This window comes from Toxorhynchites rutilus, chromosome 3, assembly GCF_029784135.1.
Source record: "Toxorhynchites rutilus septentrionalis strain SRP chromosome 3, ASM2978413v1, whole genome shotgun sequence".
Lineage (NCBI taxonomy): Eukaryota > Metazoa > Arthropoda > Insecta > Diptera > Culicidae > Toxorhynchites > Toxorhynchites rutilus.
The window spans coordinates 949,843-971,161 of record NC_073746.1 but is presented as its reverse complement, the minus strand read 5'-3'; the positions used below and the strand labels follow the sequence as shown (position 1 = coordinate 971,161).

The window sequence follows — 21,319 nt, the reverse complement described above, 5'->3', positions numbered from 1 at the left end:
CATGGACATGAGTCGAGAGAAGGTGCGAATAAAGTCGCGATTCAAGTCCAGACTTGTCACCTTAGGGATAATCGAGTGAAGCCACCGGCCCAATTGATCTTCGTTCCACTTACGTTGCAAGTTAGCGATGGTATTTTTACGGACTAAAGAACGCCAATAAATATCGCCTTTAATTGCACCTACCTTTGCCAATGAGTCAGCCCTCTAACTACCCGGAATTTAGGAATGTGAAGGGACCCAGACAAAGGTAATGACGTAACAGCGTCTAGTTAAAGCACTCAAAATTTCTCGTATTCTCTCAAGGAAGTACGGCGAATGCTTTTCCGGCCTCACTGAACGGAGAGCTTCGACAGAGCTAAGACTATCCGTTACAATGTTATAGTGTTCAACATGTCGTGAGGCGACGCTGTCCAGCGTCCAGTGTATTGCTGCCAATTCAGCAATATACACTGAGCAAGGATTCTGAAGACTGTGGGAGGTGCTAAAAAATTCGTTGAACACTCCAAATCCTGTAAACTCATTCATAGAGGAACCATCAGTGAAGTACCTCGATTGCCGTTCTGGTCGAGGGAATATTTCGTCAAAGAAATTTCCTCCGACACTGTGGTCACGCGTATTCTAGAGCTTGCCACTCATAATGCATTCAAGGCGTGTTGTTATCTCAACTACGTACTAATAAAAATGACGCAAGTAATACTACGTTGAGACGGCGAAGTTCCTCTAGGAACGTTAGTGCCATTTAAGAAGAAGAAGAAGAGATATTTGCATCAATCGATAGAAAATATTTGTACGCATTTATCACAACAAAGAAAATTATATTTATTTTTTTTTAATGAATTATTGAATAATTGATATATCATACATTTGCTAAACGAAAATCCCACCTTCTGATTGGTCCAATTTGTGTACCTCAAACTGTGCCGAACAACTAACCAACCCCCAGTGTTCATAATGGTTCAATCATGTTCTATGCTGATAGGTCAAAAATTGGTATCAGAACAGCCCATTGCGGGAAGAACGGGAAGGGATAAGCAGTAGGGATATACTTGAAGCGTAGTAGAAAAAAAATGAGACATACCACAATAGTTTAAAACAATGGACGCGGTGGTTCAGGTGTGAAACCTGAACAGAGAAAAAAACCCATCATGCATCATGCTATTCGAGAGAAGAAAGTAAACGAAGCCACAAAATAAATACTGTAGTCAGTTTCTGAATGCTGATTAGACTTGCAAAACTGTTTGCCTCATAATTCATTCTCAGAATATGCACAGAGCATCCTCAGTGCAGATCCTGCACTTTCGCGCAGAAAAAGGCTGAAGAAAACTATTACCTAGGCGAGAAGGAAAAAGATTTCATTCCCAATTCCATTGTAGTCTCGCTTTAGTCAACGAGCATCCAATAGAGACACACAGAGGATTTGCCCGACCCGAAGTATGAGAGCAAAATCGTTTCGGAAGGTCGATGCGAGAAAATCTCACATCGCAGTGCAATTTTAATCTTTCTTTAAGTTTTTGTTTTCGAATCTGTGTTAGAGGCTCGATAAAAAGGTGCAACGCGTTGGGGTTCATACCGTCAGGTGGAGTGTTTGTGAACGGTTGAATCACACATACGAATGGTGGTGGAAAAAATATAAAAACGACTGTTGCCGCTGTATGTATCAGCTTCTTATGTCGAGATGTATACTCATTAGAGCTCGTGTTTTGGCAATAAGTACGAGCTCCAACTTCCGACGTATGGCTTGTGTATTGTTCTTGCGAGAACAAGAATGAATCATTAATCAACCATCTTGCGCCGCTTGTACAAATTCACGTAAACCATCGGCCCTTTTCAGGATCGCCGAAGCATTCTACTGTAGTGTTATTTCTAAAGTTTGATGTATTCTAAAATAAAAACCGGCAAGCAAATTGAATCAAATAATTCCGTAGTTCTACGTCGACACGGTAGTCGTGTCCTGTCCATCTCTTATATTTTCTCGTTTTTGAAATATTTATTTTCTTTCCACTTTATGTATTTAGACCACGCTTTGAAACAAACATTTTGAGCCACTTGACCGATCTTGGATCTTTTCATACCGAATGATGAACTCAACTTTAGAAAAAAATGTAAATTGCGCCCAATGTTTACTTTCAGGTAATACGTTTGATAATTTTTATCTTGATGGTTTTTGAGGTGTCGAGCCTTGCATGATTCAGGCATGTGACTTCAGGAATTTGTGAAAATATATACAGTAGAACCCCGATTATCCACGAGTGGATTTTTTTTGGGTCATGGCTTTTACATTATTTGGCCACTGGTGAACACGACATTATGGATGGATAGTTTAGTAATTTCTGTATGGATAAAACATAGTTTTCATGCTGAAACATCTTTTTTTCGTGTTTGTACCTCATTTTTAGTCCTTCATTGCGTTATCCGCGATTTCCGTTATTCGCGGTAAGCTTTTCCGACTATTCCGCGGATAATCGGGCTTCCACTGTATCAATAACTTGAATGCATACCATGCTGATCTTTTGATATGCTCGGCAAAAAAATTTCCGATTTACAAAAATCTAATATAAACCCAGGGTTTCTTTGGTCTGACACCTTAAAAACCTGAAGAACTCGTTTTTCCAAAGTTTTCGTCTAAATGTTAGACATTTGTAGGCTTCCAGTAGTGATGGACGCACACAAAATTTCGACTCGATATGTCCGGTCGGGCTTCGTTTGCAAGCGATGTGTGTGCCATAGTGTGTTTTAGAATGAATTGTTTTTTGAACAACCATGGTTTTCAACTGGGCTCAGAATTTCTCGTGGTTGTTCAAGTTTTGAAGATAATTTTTGCTCTAGACGTACGAAAAGTTGGTTGACTGAACGTGAAACAATGAATAAGAAGCTATTGACGAGATGGATCGAAAACGAATTCGAGTGAGTATTATATAGATTCTACATAAAAGCGATCTTCACCAAATGAAGAACTTCTTGCCACAGTTGGTGGGTATTTTGTAAGCCTTCCAGAGAATCATTTTAGCTAACGCTGACGAAAGTGTATTGAACGTATAGAAGAAATATTATGAATGATAATGTAGGTTTTTGCACCATAAAGTGTGTTTTTTTATCATTTCTGTTTCGCAAACCAGTACGTAATTTTAATGTATTTTTTCAATACTACAATGTACAACAATTTTACAATTTTGAATAATCCTCGCTCTAGACTCCAAAAAGTGATTCTACTGATGACATTATCAATTCTATACATGATTTGGTAATGGGTGATAGATTATTGACCGGTCCCTACTGAACGACTGTTACATATTCTGAACAACGAATTAGCCTAAGAAAACTCTTGACAAGGTGGATCCAAAAACTGTTTTCAAAAAAATAAAACTGAAGTTGTGCGTCAACTCGTAACTATACCTTGGGACATGAGTTTATCACTACGAACTGCAAAGTGGACGAATCCTTTTTATTCAGATTCGAAACTAAAAAAACACCAACACATTGACATCTTAACATTTCAGCGATGTTCTAGGAGCGATATTGGTCGTATTACAAAACGAACGCATCCACAATTTCCGCTAATCCTGGGTCCCTCCGACTTTCATCAGTTCTCAACACTCAAAAATATTGTACGTAAGAGCGTTCTTCATTAAATGAAAAACAAGTTTCAGCAGTTGACGGGTATTTTGTAGGACTTCCAGGACTTATCATATATTACAAAGCTCTAAGAAAAAAAAAATTGGAACTAAAATTGGCTCGGAATGTCGCCAGCCAACTCGAACGAAACCGAACAAGTTAAATCGAAGTACCAAACATCAAGGTAATTGTGTTTTCATGAAGATAAAACGCCATCTCAGAAGGTGAACAAATTGTAAATAAATTTCTATTCTGAAACACAACAAATATCATTGAACAATCACCGTATTCACCTGGTATGGTTCCAGGTCGTTTTTTTCTCTTTTCCCAAACTCACACTATCACTTCAAGACACCCATTTTCAATCGATTGAAGGTATATAGGAGAATCCCCAAGAAAAAAAACGTTGACTGTAAAAGCTTCCATCTAGATAACACCGAAAACGTGAACGATGAGTGATATTTAGCTAGATCTAAAGTACGATTATTGCTCAGCACACGAAATCAAAATCGTTATCGATGTTCTCAACGCTGGTATCGGCCAGGATGCCAAAAAATTTAGACTAATTAGAGAGTAATAGTCCGCCACCTCCAAAAACATGGCTAAGCTTAGTACATACCGAAGGTCATTGCTAAACTTTGTCTCAATTCTCAGTTTGGTTTGGGGTTTATATCTTGTAAGGTGAGATCAGATTATATTATGAAAATGATATGAGATGAAAAATTGATTAAACCCATTTAGAGCAAAGTACTAGAAAGTCTCAACAAATCGTTTCGTAAATCGCATTCACACCAGTTTAATTACAACATTATGGTTTGATACCCATACAATTGATTTGCCGGAATGATCAATTCACATTCCCGATCTAAATTCAGTGGGAATATTTAGCCAATGGAAGAAAAAAGAAAATAGCGAATGAATTTGTCAAAAAAGCCTTTAAAAACAGACTATTATTATTTCCAATGGTTTCATTTAAGTTTCATCTGTTTTTCAAATATCTCATAACAGGAAATTCAATTAGAAAACTAGTTCCAACATTACATCTGAACAAAATTGTTGACTAAAGCGAGACTAGAATGAAATCTCTTTTCTTCTAGCCTAGGTCATATTTTTCTTCAGCTTTGCTTTTGCGCGAAAGTGCAGGATCAGAACTAAGCTTGCTTTGTGAGGTTCTAGAACGTGGTTGTAGTTTGTGGATTCACATTATTTATACACCGTTTGATAAATATAATTTTGGGATTGGAGGGTACCTACCGGAGACTTGCAGAACGGAGTAATCTTTCATCCATATAAATATGCTTAGTGCTTAAAATGTTTTATGGTGCAGAGAGCAAAAGCAGTTCTACGGTGGAAAGTGCATTAACGGAGGCCCCAGAGAGATACGTTTCGCAGCTTGAGAAGCTTCGAAAAATCTAGACATTCATAGAAGCCGGTTGCCCAAAGCCCAAGTAGTTACCGTTACTTCATGTTTAGTTCCCACTGAGTCTTGGCGACTTTTTCGTCGATAAACAATTAGAAACAAAAATATGAAAAATATGAAGATGAACAGGATTAAGAAGAAGAAGAAGAGCAAAATAACACGAATAAGAAAAAAAAATAGAAGATGAAATAATAGAAAATACACAACTGGACTTCGGAAACAGACGTTCGTTAAAAATTTAAATTTGATGGCGGAATGCATCCTCGTGATCGCATGGACGCTTAAAGTCCACGAATTTGCGAAATTAAAATAGGTCGAAATGAATGTACTGGCCCTTTTTTGTTGCATAAAACTGAATGACTAGCCTCACCATTGACTGCTACCCTCGGGTACGAGTCCTATGTGTGTCGTTCGTTTAGAACGTCTGAAATCGTAAATATTTTGACAACTACGCCGTCTGTGAAATGTATAAACAACTCTCAATAATTCACCATGACTGACCTGCCGCCCTCTATCTCTCTCTCTCTCTCTCTCTCTCTCTCTCTCTCTCGAACCGGTGCCAAAAATAAACTGCTAAATAATCTATTATTCACCGTGCGTTGCCTCGGGATGATGCGAAGCGGACGTCAGTTCCCCGGAATCTCGCAGCTAATGGAAGATTGCGTTCAGAACTTTTCACTTCCATGGGGTTGGGTTTGGTGGGACGCGCCGGCAGAAGGCGCCTGGGCCTGGACTACGAGATAGCGTATTACGTGTGTGCTGATAACAACTTAACGAGTTGAAACATAAACTCTAAGCTCTCCGCTCGGAAGTGTTTTAATTTAGTTTACGGTGGATGGCTACCGGATTACTGGGTTATCGGTTGGCGATGATGGCGGCGACCGACGAATGCTGGGGAGCATCCTATAATTGATTGAAACGGGTTGATCGGTTGCGTCCGATGGTGTGCCAACACTCTCTCGCACAAGCAAGCGTTGAATTGAAGTTTGATCGTTTTCATCGCAGCACACGCACGGGATTCAACCGCGTGAATCGTGCCGCAAATCATATTGAAGTTACCTAATGAAGCGTTGTTGGGGGTAGTTTAACGAATGAAATAGAAAAAGATCAAATAGTAACACTCCCAAAACGACAGTCACATCCAGCTAAGATTATTTGAAATGGGTGTGAATAATCAAGATAGTGTAGACCACCACTTAGAACCGATCAAAAAGAAGACAAGTATGGTTTTTGTTGGGAGTGAATATCTGAAAGATCTGGAAACGAAAGAGAAAAATCGAACAATTATCATTCTAAATTCGTAGGAGCGTATTCGGATACAATGTAAATCAGTATCAGCGTGGTGGATGAAAAATTATGAGCTGGGCACTGTTCTGTTTGTGTGGTCCGATGAAATCAGTTCCGTATGAATAAAATGAATAATGACAGGTGACGTAGATATGACTGATCATTGACATTCAGTTCTCACGCAAAATTGATGATTTTTGATTTTCGAGACCACCACATTTCGGGGTAATTAACCCTTTCGCTACGAGCGTAGTCTATAGGCGACATCCGCGCCACGACCTGTGTGCGAATGTCGTCTATAGACGACATCAGGGTGATACTGCACATCGGTCACACCAGCAGGGTTACCATATCTACAGAATAATCTGTATTTCTACAGATTTTTTAGACTTTTTGAAACCAAGAATCTGTAGATACAGATTTCAGATTTTTTGGGTCTCATACAGAATAAACAGATTGTTAGAAATAATTCCAATAATATTTACGGCTTTTTTATCCCTTTTGTTTATTTTAGGCTCATTAGCATTTTAGAATTTTATTTTCGTGTATTATATTTTGTGAATTTTAATCGTGTACATGTCACATGTTTATCATATCTATAATTAACACATTACACAGTTGTCATTTTTCGGCGTTAGACTATTCCCTACTATACCATTGCATATGGTACACATTTACACAGTAGCCATTTAGGCGTAAGAGTTTTCTATCTGTTCTTCCATTATCCAGTTAGACCGGACAGCGGAGACAGTTGTTGATCATTGTTGAGTTATTTATAGAACAGCAGCCCGATGTTTCTTGCAGAGCAGAGCAGTTGTATGGACGAATCGATCTGTATTCGACCGTGGATCGATCTCCATCGCTGATGATTGTTGCGTGGACGTAGCTATTCTGTAACAACACAAAGATGGTCAATGAGGGCCCTGAGTTTTGAACTCACGATCGATCGCTTACTAAGCGAACGCGCAACAAATGTGGCTACGGAGACCCCCTATTTACGGCATGATGAAAATAATATTTTTCCCATCTCACCTATTTTTGTCATATATCCTATGAATTAGTTAGCCTTAGTTGGCGTTACAATAAATACATAACACTATTTATATTTTTCTTACTAAAGCACAGAGAATGTAAAATTAAAAAATGCGCTCATTCTTTTGTGAGAATCCACTTGCTTTGAAACTTCCTTTTTAAGGATTGAAAATAATCAAAAGAATCATCGAGACGTTTTGAGGATTACGTTTTCGGGAGCATATGGGTAGTATATACCATTTGAAGCGTTGACAGTATTCCAGTTTTTGAATTGTCGCCTTTAATTAATTACAACCATTACATTTTTGTACCTGAATCTTTATATATAGAAGAAGGTTTTTCCCACGTACGTGTAAAATATCATCACAGGAAAACGGATGATCAGATCTTCGTCGTCTATATATCGTTGAGTTTGATTTCACCCAAATTAGAATGAAATTTCATGGATTTTCTCCTTCATGAACAGATCAAAATGTACAGAGGAATTGATGTAGTCAGGAAAACAAACACGGTTGGGAATATACGAAGAAGCATCAATCTGCATGGAGATGAATTCATAATATGAACTCATGAATCCAGAGTGAAAATTTAGCTCGATCGATTGCTCAATGTTTCCGATCACCAATGGGTAACCTTACCTTCGATGAGGAACCGAAAAAAAAATTGGGTTGCCCGAGAAGTAATTGCCGATTTTTCTTCATTACAAATCAAATAATTTTTTTTTTCGTAGGGGAGGTGGGAGTACATCGGACATGTTAAGAAAAACTTCAATTATATCTTTGGAAACTCATGTTTCCCAAAACTTTGATGCAGTTTCTTGCAATTCAATATACTGTTTTTCAACCTAATTGGTCAAATATTTTACAAAAAAGATCTTTTTTATGTTTTTTACTAAAATTAAAACATACCGAAAAGTACAACATTTGAACAGGTTTGTAAAATATGAAGCGTAGAGGTTTATCAATCGCGAGAGAAATTTTATTCAACCAAGGTGTGAGCTCATCACGAATATCAGTTAAATGATTGAAAAATCCAATTAATCCACCAAGAAGTGATATCGTGCATTTCAGCAGTATAAACGGACATACCCTCAACTATATTGCTTTGGTTCCAGTCAGCTTCTAAACAGTCCACATTTGACGATTTGATTTCCATTTATAGACGCAAGGCACTCCTTAGAAATAGATTAAACAGACTCTTCACAGTTCATCTCACTCCCACTGGCAACTGTCCGTTTTACCCCACCAGTACAATTATTTCAATAATTTGAAATTTTCCACTCAAAAATGAATTTACTTTTCCGTACATGCCTAATACCGCTTCTCTGTTAACTAACAAACCGAAATATAAACATAGTTGTTACCCATGCTTGAGGAAAGGTTTAATGCAAAATTTTATACATTGCGGCAATTGTAGATGTAAAGAGCATTATTCTGTATGTTCAAACAGAAAGATTAAAGGCGGAAGACACCAAACTAATTATGTTTGTGATATATACGAAAACCAGGGCTGCATTTTGGGGACTGTTTCGAAAGATATCACACAAAGAAAAATGTTTACACATAATCTTTATATAAAAGTAACACATTGAAACACATGTTTAGTAAATACTTATCTGAAGTTAACCAAAAAAATTAATCATGTTCATCTTTCATAATCTCACAAGTTATGAATATACTGCATATAATCTCACAAAGTAATACATCACTGCTTTTTCAAGTAAAAATAATTACGACCAGTACGATACCCATGTTCAAATTTAATACGACCGCAAATGGTTAAACCACTCAAAATGCTTAATATCGAAGCAGCTAAAATTACATCCTCACGCGGAATCATGTATGATTTTCGGTTTTTGTTTCCCTTTCCCACTTTTGATCAGTAATCATTGCCATAGGGTGGCTTGAATATTATAGAATAACATGTAGAAGGTGTTCTCATTAAGAGAAATCGGAAATTCAAAATACATATACAAATCAACCACCAGTCCATATTACTCCCACTGTCCGTATTACCCGCGGTTCCCCTACATAGGATGAACGCATAAAGGAGAGATGTACATCATTTTAAAGCTTAAACTCTCATGTTTTGGAATAGTTCACGAACAAATTTTTATCTTGTCATGTGGAGAGTTAGTGGACAAAAATATCGGGAAGAAATAAAAAATTGGTTTCTTTCTGTTTTTTTTTTAATTTGTGGACTATATGGACAATATGTTGCTAACTAATATAATATATTCGGAGATTTCAATCAACGAAATGCGGACTTTATCACTGTTTTTGACAATGAACTTATCTTGCTTCCAGTTGTTGGTGATAATAAGACTTTGCAATTTATTTTTGATAAAATAGCCGGTCTTGGAATCAAATAAATAATGTTCATAATCAACAGAAATGCTTCTTGGATTTCTTGTTGACAAATATGACCGAAGATTTTTGTGTGACTGAATCATTAACTCCGCTTTGGAAAAATGAAGCTTTCCACACAGATATCGAATATTCTATATTTAAAGATAACACCCAAAAACCATTTGATTATGAATTCGAGGAAGTCTCTGATTACACTAAAGCAAATTACCAATCAATTAGGTGTAAGCTTAACTATATCAGTTGGCAGGATTTATTTGAAGTGTGGAAATATTGAAGTAGCAGTAACGACTTTTTACTCGATGATCAATGAAATTATAGAGGAGGAGATACCAACAAAACGAAAAAGGAGAAATATAAACCCAAAATATCCGATTTGGTTTAATCAAAACATAAAGAATCTAAAAAATAAAAAACAGAAGCTACATAAATTTTATAAGAAATACAAAACTGACGCTAATCTCGGAAAATATCTGAACATTTGCGAACAGCTCAACTCAACTATTAAAAGCGCTTTTGAAGATTACAACTTAAAAACAGAGTCGGACATGAGGTCTACCCCGAAAAGTTTCTTTAATCACATAAAAACAAAATTAAAAAGCAATGGTTTTCCATCACGCATGACCCAGAAAAAATTGCAACGTCTTTGCAAAATTTTTTCAAGAAGTTTATATTGTAACAGCTGAGGAGGACCGAGATCGTGACTTCTTTGCATTTCTTCCAGAATTCCCATGTGATGTTGGAGTCAGAAAACTAACTTAAATTGAAATTTTTGACGCATTAAATAAACTTGATATCTCGGAAGGGCCAGTTCCTGACGGAATTCCACCGGTTTTTATAAAAATTTGGCAGCTGAATTAACTCATCCACTTTTATGGCTTTTCAATAAGTCATTGGAATCAGAAAGGTTTCCAAAAATATGGAAAAACTCTCTTCTCTCTACCAATATTCAAATCCGGTAATAGATCCCATGTAAGAAATTATCGTGGAGTAGCAATTATTTCTTGCATTCCAAAACTGTTTGAAGCCATAATAAACCAAAAACTTTTTCAACAACTAAAGACACGAATTACGAATTAGCAACACGGTTTTTTCAAAGGACGATCAACGACAACAAATTTGCTGGAATTTGTCACATTCACTTTGAATGCAATGGATAATGGCAATCAAGTTCAAGCTCTATACACTGACTTTAGTAAGGCCTTCGATCGTGTTGATATACCCTTACACAACGAGTGGACTCAGAAGAAATATTAGGAAACCTAAATTTTTACGCACCGATTAGACACCTGAGAAACCCTAACATTTTCTACATAGATTACCGAAGAACGAATTATGCCAAATATAGTCCTATTAATCGTATGATGAGCCTCTGCAACAAACACAGTGAAATAATTGATGTAACCATGCCAAGGTCAATGCTCAAAGACTATCTGAATAGAATAAGATATAGTTAAATTTCACTGTAATATTTGGGCAGCATATTTTGTCTACGCTTGTTTGACGAAATAAATAAATAAATAAAAAAAAATATTTTTTTTTATATGTAACCAACCATATGTAGCCAGCACTCTTTAGATTTTTTTTTAGTTTTAAGTAAGTAGTTTTAAGTAGTATTAAGAATGTATCGGTCTACAATTTTGATTGACGACAATAAATAAATAAATCCAATAGTAAATACCATTAGCCTTATCAACCAGTTTTCATTTGATTCCTATAACGTTCCTATAACATATAATCATTCAATACAGAGATAATTTTGCTCGAATAACAAGTTTACCCTACGTCTTTGATGATTAAATGTTCAATAAATAATTATCGCTTCACAAATCGCAAAAATCAAAATGTAGTTTTGAAACTCCAATAAATATGGAACAAGGATTATTTGTTACATTGGCGATAAAAAAGGTACTCAATTTTTTTGCATCGATTTCAAAAAAGTGCCAAAAACCTGCCTTTCGATTCGCGATGCAATCATTATTTATTGAACAATTAATCATCTAACACAAAGGGGAAATTTTTCATTCGTACAAAAATATCTCGGTATTGAAAGGTTATAGGTTCTAGGAATCAAATGAAAGCTGGTTGTTCAGGCAAATTGGGTTTACTATTGAATTAAAGGGTGTGTCACATCAAATTGCATCACGGAAAAAACGTTGTAGAAATTCGCCTAGTAGACCCATCCTTTTGAAAATTTTAGACAGTAAAATAAAAACTATTAAACAAATTTTGGCATTTTCTTTTTATTCATACTTCGAGCCCAAGCCCGTATGCTCGCACCTTCCTCTTTACCCCGTCCATAAGGTTCTGTACAACGTCAGGTTGTAGTTTTTTTGAACAGAAATCCATTTTCTCTTGAAGTCCGCCTCCGATTTGACAACTTTTGGGTTCTTCCGGAGGGTCTGCTTCATAATCGCCCAATATTTCTCTATTGGGCGAAGCTCCGGCGCGTTGGGCGGGTTCATTTCCTTTGGCACGAAGGTGACCCCGTTGGCTTCGTACCACTCCAACACGTCCTTTGAATAGTGGCACGAAGCGAGATCCGGCCAGAAGATGGTCGGGCCCTCGTGCTGCTTCAATAGTGGTAGTAAGCGCTTCTGTAGGCACTCCTTAAGGTAAACCTGCCCGTTTACCGTGCCGGTCATCACGAAGGGGGCGCTCCGCTTTCCGCACGAGCAGATCGCTTGGCACACCATGTACTTTTTGGCAAACTTGGATAGTTTCTGCTTGCGAATCTCCTCCGGAACGCTGAATTTGTCCTCTGCGGAGAAGAACAACAGGCCCGGCAGCTGACGAAGGTCCGCTTTGACGTAGGTTTCGTCGTCCATTACCAGGCAATGCGGCTTCGTCAGCATTTCGGTGTACAGCTTCCGCGCTCGCGTCTTCCACACCATGTTTTGCCTTTCATCGCGGTTAGGAGCTTTCTGGACCTTGTATGTACGAAGGCCCTCCCGCTGCTTGGTCCGCTGGACGAATGAACTTGACAAATTCAGCTTATTGGCGACATCCCGGACCGAACTGCTTGGATCACGTCTAAACTGCTTAACTACGCGCTTGTGATCTTTTCCACTGACGGAGTATCCATTTTTGCCGTTCTTCACCTTCCGGTCGATGGTTAGGTTCTCGAAGTATCGTTTTAGTACTCTGCTGACCGTGGATTGAACGATTCCCAGCATCTTACCGATGTCCCGATGAGACAACTCCGGATTCTCAAAATGAGTGCACAGGATTAATTCACGACGCTCTTTTTCGTTCGACGACATTTTTCCAAATTTACGAAAAATTGACAGTGAAGCATGGCCAACGTGATCTATACACTCTTATCTGATTATAAGCGAAAGCTGAAGATATAATTCCTAAAAATTAAATTTCTACAGCGTTTTTTCCGTGATGCAATTTGATGTGACACACCCTTTAGTTGGAAAAAAATGAGTTATTCCACAAAATCTTTGAGAAAACGGAACGAAAATCGATTTTTATTTCTCCTCGATATTTTTGCCCACTACATCTACTAACTAAACCAACAATTATTCAATCATTTATAACATAATTCAGTAAATTCTATTTTTGAAATGGAGTGTTCCGAACTTGAGTCTGTTCGGAATATAAAAGGAATATAAAAGATTTTGTTTAGAAAAAATCGCACATAAACAAGCACACAAAAACAGGTTTTACTGTAAGTCAAAACGGAACATTCCATCTTTATGCGTTCATTCTATGTACAATAAAATTGTATTTTATTTGTTATGAAAAAGATCGGAAATTTCCTTCGGGTATTCCAATAGACTGTTGTATTAATTTAATGGTCTCCACTGTATTCGCTTTACCGTTCCATTTTGAATATGTTTTAAGTTTTTAATATGCCACAATTGTTCGAATTTATGGGAGCATTATCATAAAATATTTCATGTAAAAGAGATTTCCATTAATTTCAATGAAAAATTTGATAACTAGGAACTTAATGTCGAACGTACCTTCACAGCAGTACTTTAGATTCCAGTGACCAACATCATCAGTATCGCCAAATAAAGCGAGTAACGACAGCGACCATAATCCATAAGTAGCTTTTCGTTGTCTTGACGTCCGATCATAATAAAATAATGATAATGATAATCCAAGTAGCCCCTTATTGCGAGCGAAAATCGCCCCTCATCAATTTTTCACTCAGCGCTTTGTTTTCTCAATCCGCACACTGTTCGTCACTATTTATTTACGCTGTATGCATAAGTAATTAGCACACAAAGCCATACAAGCCAATCGAATTGCTCTTTCCGATCTCCAATCGCGACGTCAGTTCAGTAAAACAAAAAAAAAAACACTTCAACTGGAATCCGCATTTATTACCTGTTGTCAACAAGCTGCTTCTTTTATTCGAGCTTTGTGCACACAAAATTAATAATTCTTCAATAATTCATCTGAACAGATTTAATAAACTGCAAACCACTCGCATTCCGTTTTATCACAATTATTTCACTGAGCGCACGCTTAAAATCGCAGTAGGTCAACGAATGCTGCGTTCACAACAAAAGCGCCTTTTCATCCCAGACGCCATATCACGACAAACGAGATTCAGGAGCAGCTCCAACTAGCACTTGTCACTCTGGCGATAGTCTGGTGTCTCTCCGGTGGAGTTCCGGACGTGCAAATTCCGTTCGTTCGCCACCCAGAGGATTATTCCTTAATTTCGCGCGCTGCTCCACAATGAAAAAAAAACATAACCGCACTCCTTGTGTTCGCCGAGTGGGACTGACCTCAACGGCGACCTGTTGGATCGAATGGTGCTGCCTGTTGCATCCACTCGCTCTTCGGTAATCTCCTTTATCGATCCGTAACCGTGGCGGCCAGGCACTGTGCCCCCCGGTTAGCCAGGGATCGGGAAGCAGGATACTAGAAGATGACACCGCGCGTATGCACAGCAACCGTTTCCTGCGTAGCTCAACCGATCCGTTATACTGTTGTTTGGACACTAACCGTTCGTGTCTGAGGCACTTGTTATCCCCGTCGTCGTCGTGTGCATTCACAAGCGGAGCCGGGGCCGATGGTGGTGTTTTCGTTTTCTCACTTGCGTTCGTCGTCTTTGCTTTCCAATGCGGGGCACTGATTTTCTGTGAGGCCCCGCCGAAGCGTGCACGCGATCGGCGGCCGACCATCCGGCTTTTGTCTCTGTGCTCTCGGAACTCAGCAGGAGCGAGAGGCACTCAAACTCTTTGGCGTGGATCCGCGCACCGTATGATTTTGATTTGGTTATATGGGAGAGACTGCAGCACAGCTGAGAGTAACCGAATTCCGATAGTGTTTTTGTTTACATTCTTATCATAGCTGGGCTCGAAAGCAATGCGGATGTAGTGGTGGTGGGTGGTCGCTAGAGAGAGAGAGAATAAGAGAAAAAAAAACAAACAAGACAAGCGCCACTGCTGGACACTATTTTCGCACCCTTCCCACACTTCCTCAATCAAAGGCAGAAGGCACGCCAAGGTATGACTGAGTTATGCCAGTCTGCAATGAAGAGGGAAACGTATTTTCTCTTCGAACCACGCGAGGGTTGTCTTCACACAGAAAGGAAAAGTTGTGCAGTGCGAAGGACTGCGGTAATTATTGCAGATTGAAATGGGTTTTGTGTAAAATTTGCGAGCACCCGTCAACGGGGTGATCGATTATGAATCCATTAATTAGCAAACACACGGCTAGTGGGATACGGTCATACCTGGGTGATGCAAACCCCCAATTGACCTAGATGAAGCGCGAACGAAACAACGTAACAACATTATTCAATAACGTACCGTGCTGTCTGATGGTGATGACAAAATTTTCTATCCTTGCCATGATCAAATTATTTTCGCAATATTTATAGTTTGATACCACTACTGATTTCAACCTGTCTGTGAAAAGTTCTTCTATACTTTATAGCTCGGATACAACAGTACACACAAATTATTTGTATCGCCAGGAGTGAGCGTTTGATTATACACTCAGGTTTTTTTACGCGAGAGATACGTACCTCGTAAAAAAAACGCGTTAATTGGAAAATCCGCGTAAAAACATGTCACCTAATGATAGATATCAAATGGGACTATCTTTACGTAGAACGGAAGTAAAAAGTTTCTTGCCCGAAATCCCGTAGTTTTTTCCTGCAATCTCGTTGGTTGCTGGTAGCTATAGTTCAGTTTTCCTCACGAATGAGGTCATCTGCTGTTGCTAGAAGATTACCTTGTGATTTGTACACTCTACTGCCGATGCACGTGCAGTACCACTGTTGCACCGCCCAGAGCTAAGTAGACAGAGAAAGAAATTCACGAATCGCTGCTCGTGAAACCCGCGGATATCGCGTTGATTGGAAAATCCGCGTAAAATAACGCGTTAATTGGGAAATCCGCGTAAAAAAACCTCGTAAACAAAAACCGCGCAAAAAAAATCGCGTAAAAAACTGCCAATTAAGAAAACTTATTACAAACTCATGGCCCTGAATAAAACATGACAATTTGGCACAGTACAACAGCACCCGATCGAGCCGAGCGAAGCCGACAGGACAAAAACCCCACCAACTTTCTGACAAATGCAAAGGGAACGCAGAACAGATCATCCATCTTTGCCAGTTTTTTCCTTACCATCAACGTGGAAGTGACTTACCAAGTGATGCGTAATTAATGAAATAAAGAGAAAATTTGGACTATAACCTCTTGTGTTCTTAACTTCCACAGTGTGCTTAGCCAGAACCATTCCAACCGCAGTTAGCCCGGTTTATGCGCTAACAGCGATTGACTTTTAGTTTACCAATTTGAACTCCTAATGATAATTTGACGTAATCCTACGTCAAATATCATATAGTACATAGTCATTTAATAATTCAGTTTTGGAAATAAACTATTACTAGTCAATTTTGATTGTAGAATCCCCGTTCGCCGTTTATTATATGCTGAGTTTTATTTATCTTTTTTTTATGTTAAATAATGAAAATGGGAAGTTGTGTAGACATTTGTGTGATCAGTTTAGCGATAGAGGCAGTGGCGGGACAAAAAATTTAATTTGGTCCAACTTAAAATGTACATATTAATTTATTTGTCATCTTTTTCGATCTACAATCGTACAAACTGAAATTTAAACCATATATCTATTTCTAGCTCCTTCTTGGATGGCACTAACGTTCCCAGTGGAACTTTTGCCTTCTCAACGTAGGTATTAGGGAAAATGGGGAGTATTTGGACGCCCTTAGAAAATCGCCTAATATTTCCAAACCAATACGGTCTAAATAAAAAAATCACATTGTATACTGAGCTACACTTGTTTTCTCTTAATCAATAATGTTTAATAATTATATCAAGCTTCAAATTACCAAATATATCATAAAATAAAAGGGATGATTTTCGGACATTAAAATTTGATTCGGGGTGATTTGGACCGTCTCACAGTGGGGCCGTTCTGAAAAAAGACGGTCAAAAATATTTTCTCGTCTTACCTTGCATTTTAGAGTTTTGGTGTCTTCAGAAAAGTTGTTCAGAATATTGATTCGGATAATTTTACGGTTTCATCTTAATTATTATTAAGTTACAGAGAAAATAAAAAAAAACTAACATTTTATACTTACTAGATAGTTGAGTGATGTCTTCAACAAACTTGTAGAGCTATAAATTTCATGAAACTTTACTGAAGATACATAATATTTATCTATCAGTCCTTCAGAGACATAACTGTTTCTCTGTGGAGACTATCTCAAAACTAGTTTTTTAACCTCAGTTATACCTAAATTACATTATATCAACTCAACATGTTCCACAAAGTTTTAGATAATATCAAAATACATAACTTTGCTGAAGACACTATTAGTGTTAAATGACCCCATTGCGATGTACAGTGGTTACAAAGCAAAAATATGTCACTTTTATTCATTTATTCAAAAATGTGCACATATGAGCATCAATACTTAACGCCATTTTGTCCGTGAGAGTTTGCAGTATACGGCAAACTACTTTTCGAACTCGGAACTCTCAGGAACATCACTTTTTGTACCAATTTTACAGCGCAATTTACTCAATATTTTACTCTGTTTTCTTCATACTTTATCTACTATTGATGTTTATTTGTATCATATTAATTTATAAATCAATTTCTGATTTTTTCTCACTATCACAGCTCAAATTCGATTTATTTTGCGGCAGTTTTATTGCAGTAGGTGATAGCAATTGAAACTTTTTCGATTTTCGTTTTCGCAAGCTGCTTATCAGAGGATTGGATGTCATAAGCAATCTTACAAAAACATCCTGATTGCTGGCCTTTTTGTAAATTGAATTTGAAGGTTTAGAAGGTTTAGAATAGCGTCGTTCATCAAGAAACATCATAAGGGCGAAGCCGCGATATTCTGGCTGGATTTGGCGTCGGTCCACTACTACAAACGATCGTTAGAGGAGATAGAGCGGCTGAATGTGGTATGTGGTACCCAAGTCGACGAACTCGCCAGAATCCCCCAGCTTCGTCCCATCGAGAATTTCTGGGCAAACTGAAGCGCAAAGATGGAATTCCATCTATTCGGTTTGCTACATGCTACAAGTCAATGCGGCTTGTATAGTACGACATGTACGAAAATATTGGAGCAACTACGTCATTAATTGACGATTATCATAATTCACCACAATAATAGAGCTATAAAATATTTGATCGTAAAACCAATAACATCAAAACAGATATGTTGGCGCAGTGAGTGATAGCATACTGAAGAAAGAACTCAAAAACATGCCTACACGCATGTTATCGCCCGCCATGGCGAATGTTCCGGTTACCTGCCGGAAGACCGCTTGCAAGGGCGTAGAATTTTTTGCAAGTAAGCTAATACAATTACCTTCCATGGGAAATTTATCAAATTCAATTATCTGTCTTAGTTTTTTATATCACCATCCGAAAGAAATCCATTTTTTAATGCAAACGTTACAGTTAATTACAACTGGTATTAATGAACATTTTAAGTTTTGAAGCAAGAAGCTGAAATTATCATTTATAAAAGTTGTATAGGAGTAGAGAAAGGTCAAAATACTCAATGGAATTTGTAAAAACATTCATCAACAGCGATTTTTCGATTCATACGTATAAAATACACCTTCCAGTGTACCAAATTAACACTAAAGGGTGTGTCACATCAAATTGCATCACGGAAAAAACGCTGTAGAAATTCGCCCAGTAGACCGATCCTTTTGAAAATTTTAGACAGTAAAATAAAAACTATTAAACAACTTTTGGCATTTTCTTTTTATTCATACTTCGAGCCCAAGCCCCTATGCTCGCACCTTCCTCTTTACCCCGTCCATAAGGTTCTGTACAACGTCAGGTTGTAGTTTTTTTTAACAGAAATCCATTTTCTCTTGAAGTCCGCCTCCGCTTTGACAACTTTTGGGTTTTTCCGGAGGGCTTGCTTCATAATCGCCCAATATTTCTCTATTGGGTGAAGCTCCGGCGCGTTGGGCGGGTTCATTTCCTTTGGCACGAAGGTGACCCCGTTGGCTTAGTACCACTCCAACACGTCCTTTGGATAGTGGCACGAAGCGAGATCCGTCCAGAAGATGGTCGGGCCCTCGTGCTGCTTCAATAGGGGTAGTAAGCGCTTCTGTAGGCACTCCTTAAGGTAAACCTGCCCGTTTACCGTGCCGGTCATCACGAAGCGGGCGCCATTTTTCCAAATTTACGAAAAATTGACAGTGAAGCAAGGCCAACGTGGTCTATACACTCTTATCTGATTATGAGCGAAAGCTGAAGATATAATTCCTAAAAATTAAATTTCTACAGCGTTTTTTCCGTGATGCAATTTGATGTGACACACCCTTTAGCATCAAAATATTTCCCTCACACCATCACAACGCAAACCCTTCCCCCTAATCAAATCACATCTACGCGTGGCGCTTCATCATGAAATGATTTGGTCATCCATCTATAACATATCTAGTGCCATCTTCACTTCTGAATTATGATTGTGTCTGATGTTGTGTATGCGCGGATAAACATCTGTCGCATTGTGATCGCAATGAGGCAGGCAGAAAATGAAGCTGTAGAAGAAGCAACAAAAAAATGTGAACGATTGTGAAAGAGATGGTCGTAAATAAATCATAAATGTGTCATAAATTTTGAAGTGATTTCAATTGATTGCGCTATTACCGAGAGGGGAAGTGATGCGTTTCGAAGACGTGAAGAACAACAATTTGCAACTGTTTACTTATTGCCCGTAAAATTTATTGACGATAGAATTTGTAAATCCAGCAAACATGTTTTATAAACTTTGTGGTGTTTATCTTTCAAAGAATCAAATTCATAATGGCTACTTATGGTTAAAACGGAGACATAGCCCTAGCGAATTTGGGTGCTAATCTTCCAACAATGCTTTTCTACTCATAAATAGAAATATTCGACATTTCGCCGGAAGAGTGGATTTCTAGCTTAGCATCCTTGTTTGATCATCAGATTTGCGAAGCGGAAGACCTTCAACCAGCTGAAAAATCCATTTGGAACCGCTTCTCGTATACTCTCGACGACCGGAACACTAATGGTGCTAGTTCCCGGTGCATTACCGTTGCTGCCTTCGGCTGAGTCCTGCTTCGACACCGAGGCGTTCGATGCTGACTTGTCTGCTGTTATTTTTGGGGAAGTCATGCTCCAGCTGCAACGTCCGCGCTCGCTCTCTGTTTGGTTCTCTGATTTCTCTTGCTCTGAGTTCAGCTGCTCCCGAGGGACCGATTCTACGATTATATAATGAATTAAAAACAAAATTTAACAGAATGCTATTATTCGAACTATGATGTGTTATCTTCGGAACTGATGAACATATTTTTACGAAATATTGTATGTGTTCGAATTGAATTGAAGCTTGAATAAGCACGTTTCGTCACGACCCAGAAATCACTCAACAAACACATTTATGGAATTATTTCGATTGCTGACACTTGCCGATTATTCAACTCTTATATAACCTCCAGATAGAAGTAGGACAATTATCCGCTGCGATCACTTTCACCTGCTTATGTGCGATATGTTTATGTTTGGGTTATTTAAAAAAACTTTAATTTTAATGTGTTTTGGCAGATCACAAGAGCAAGTGATTTTCCGTTTTTCGGTGTTACAGTTCTCCACCGCGAATTATAGAACCTTACTGAACGACTCACTGGAGAAAATCTTTCCCTTCCGTTCCCGATGGTATCGAGCGGACCGAATCATTAGCGATTCGACGACGACAACGACAACGAAGACGACATGGAGAGGTCAAGGTTTGGTTTTCGTGTTTCTCTGGAGGCAGATCGGTAGTGGCGCTCCCCACAGAAAACAGGTGGAATGTGTTCGGATGTTGTGCGCATGCGGCCAGCTCCCGCGGCTGTTCCTTGTTTGTGTTTTTGCCACACTACGGACACTGAACAGACCTGGCTTCGCTCTCTTGGAAAATGCGGGCAAATAGGTTCCCATTCATTGATTCCATAAATAAAATCCAGCTGATTGAAGGTCGAGGGAGAGTTTGCTTGATGTGTTATGTTTTGGTTTTACTGTTTTTATTGGTTTTCCTTCATGCAACTTATCTCATTTTGTCTGCTGGTTAATTTTGTATTCAATAATTATTTTAACTATTTTTTTAACCATC

At 38.4% G+C, this 21,319-nt stretch overlaps 2 protein-coding genes across 5 annotated transcripts in view; both read right to left on the bottom strand.

The window, feature by feature from the left end:
* The window catches only part of LOC129772840 (rap1 GTPase-activating protein 1), a 280,874-nt gene extending 266,110 nt beyond the window's left edge, over positions 1-14,764 (bottom strand). For 2 of the 3 annotated variants that reach the window (XM_055776342.1, XM_055776344.1), the window contains exon 1: positions 13,692-14,764. The gene's annotated coding sequence lies outside the window, so the exon portion shown is untranslated. The remainder of the gene's footprint in view (positions 1-13,691) is intronic. The other variant, XM_055776343.1, reaches the window with a different exon arrangement.
* Positions 14,765-19,894: 5,130 nt separating this feature from the next.
* Positions 19,895-20,991, bottom strand: LOC129776719 (uncharacterized). 2 transcript variants are annotated; one of them, XR_008743152.1, is made up of 2 exons: positions 20,485-20,631; positions 19,895-20,429 (listed from the first exon to the last, which is right to left on the bottom strand). XR_008743152.1 is itself a non-coding variant. In XM_055782523.1 (2 exons), the coding sequence occupies exons 1-2, from the start codon at positions 20,902-20,904 to the stop codon at positions 20,131-20,133; spliced, it is 351 nt and encodes a 116-aa protein (XP_055638498.1). In that variant the 5' UTR covers positions 20,905-20,991; the 3' UTR covers positions 19,895-20,130. The 2 variants fall into 2 exon arrangements, 1 of the variants encoding a protein (XP_055638498.1); XM_055782523.1 differs by lacking the exon at positions 20,485-20,631 and adding an exon at positions 20,853-20,991.
* Positions 20,992-21,319: the final 328 nt, after the last annotated feature.

Excerpts from the sequence above, each read along its gene's own strand:
- LOC129776719 (XM_055782523.1), bottom strand. The coding sequence starts at position 20,904 with ATGATTCGGTCCGCTCGATACCATCGGGAACGGAAGGGAAAGATTTTC. Across the intron at positions 20,430-20,852 it reads GAAGGGAAAGATTTTCTCCA|AATCGGTCCCTCGGGAGCAG; the intron begins GTGAGTCGTTCA and ends ATATAATCGTAG.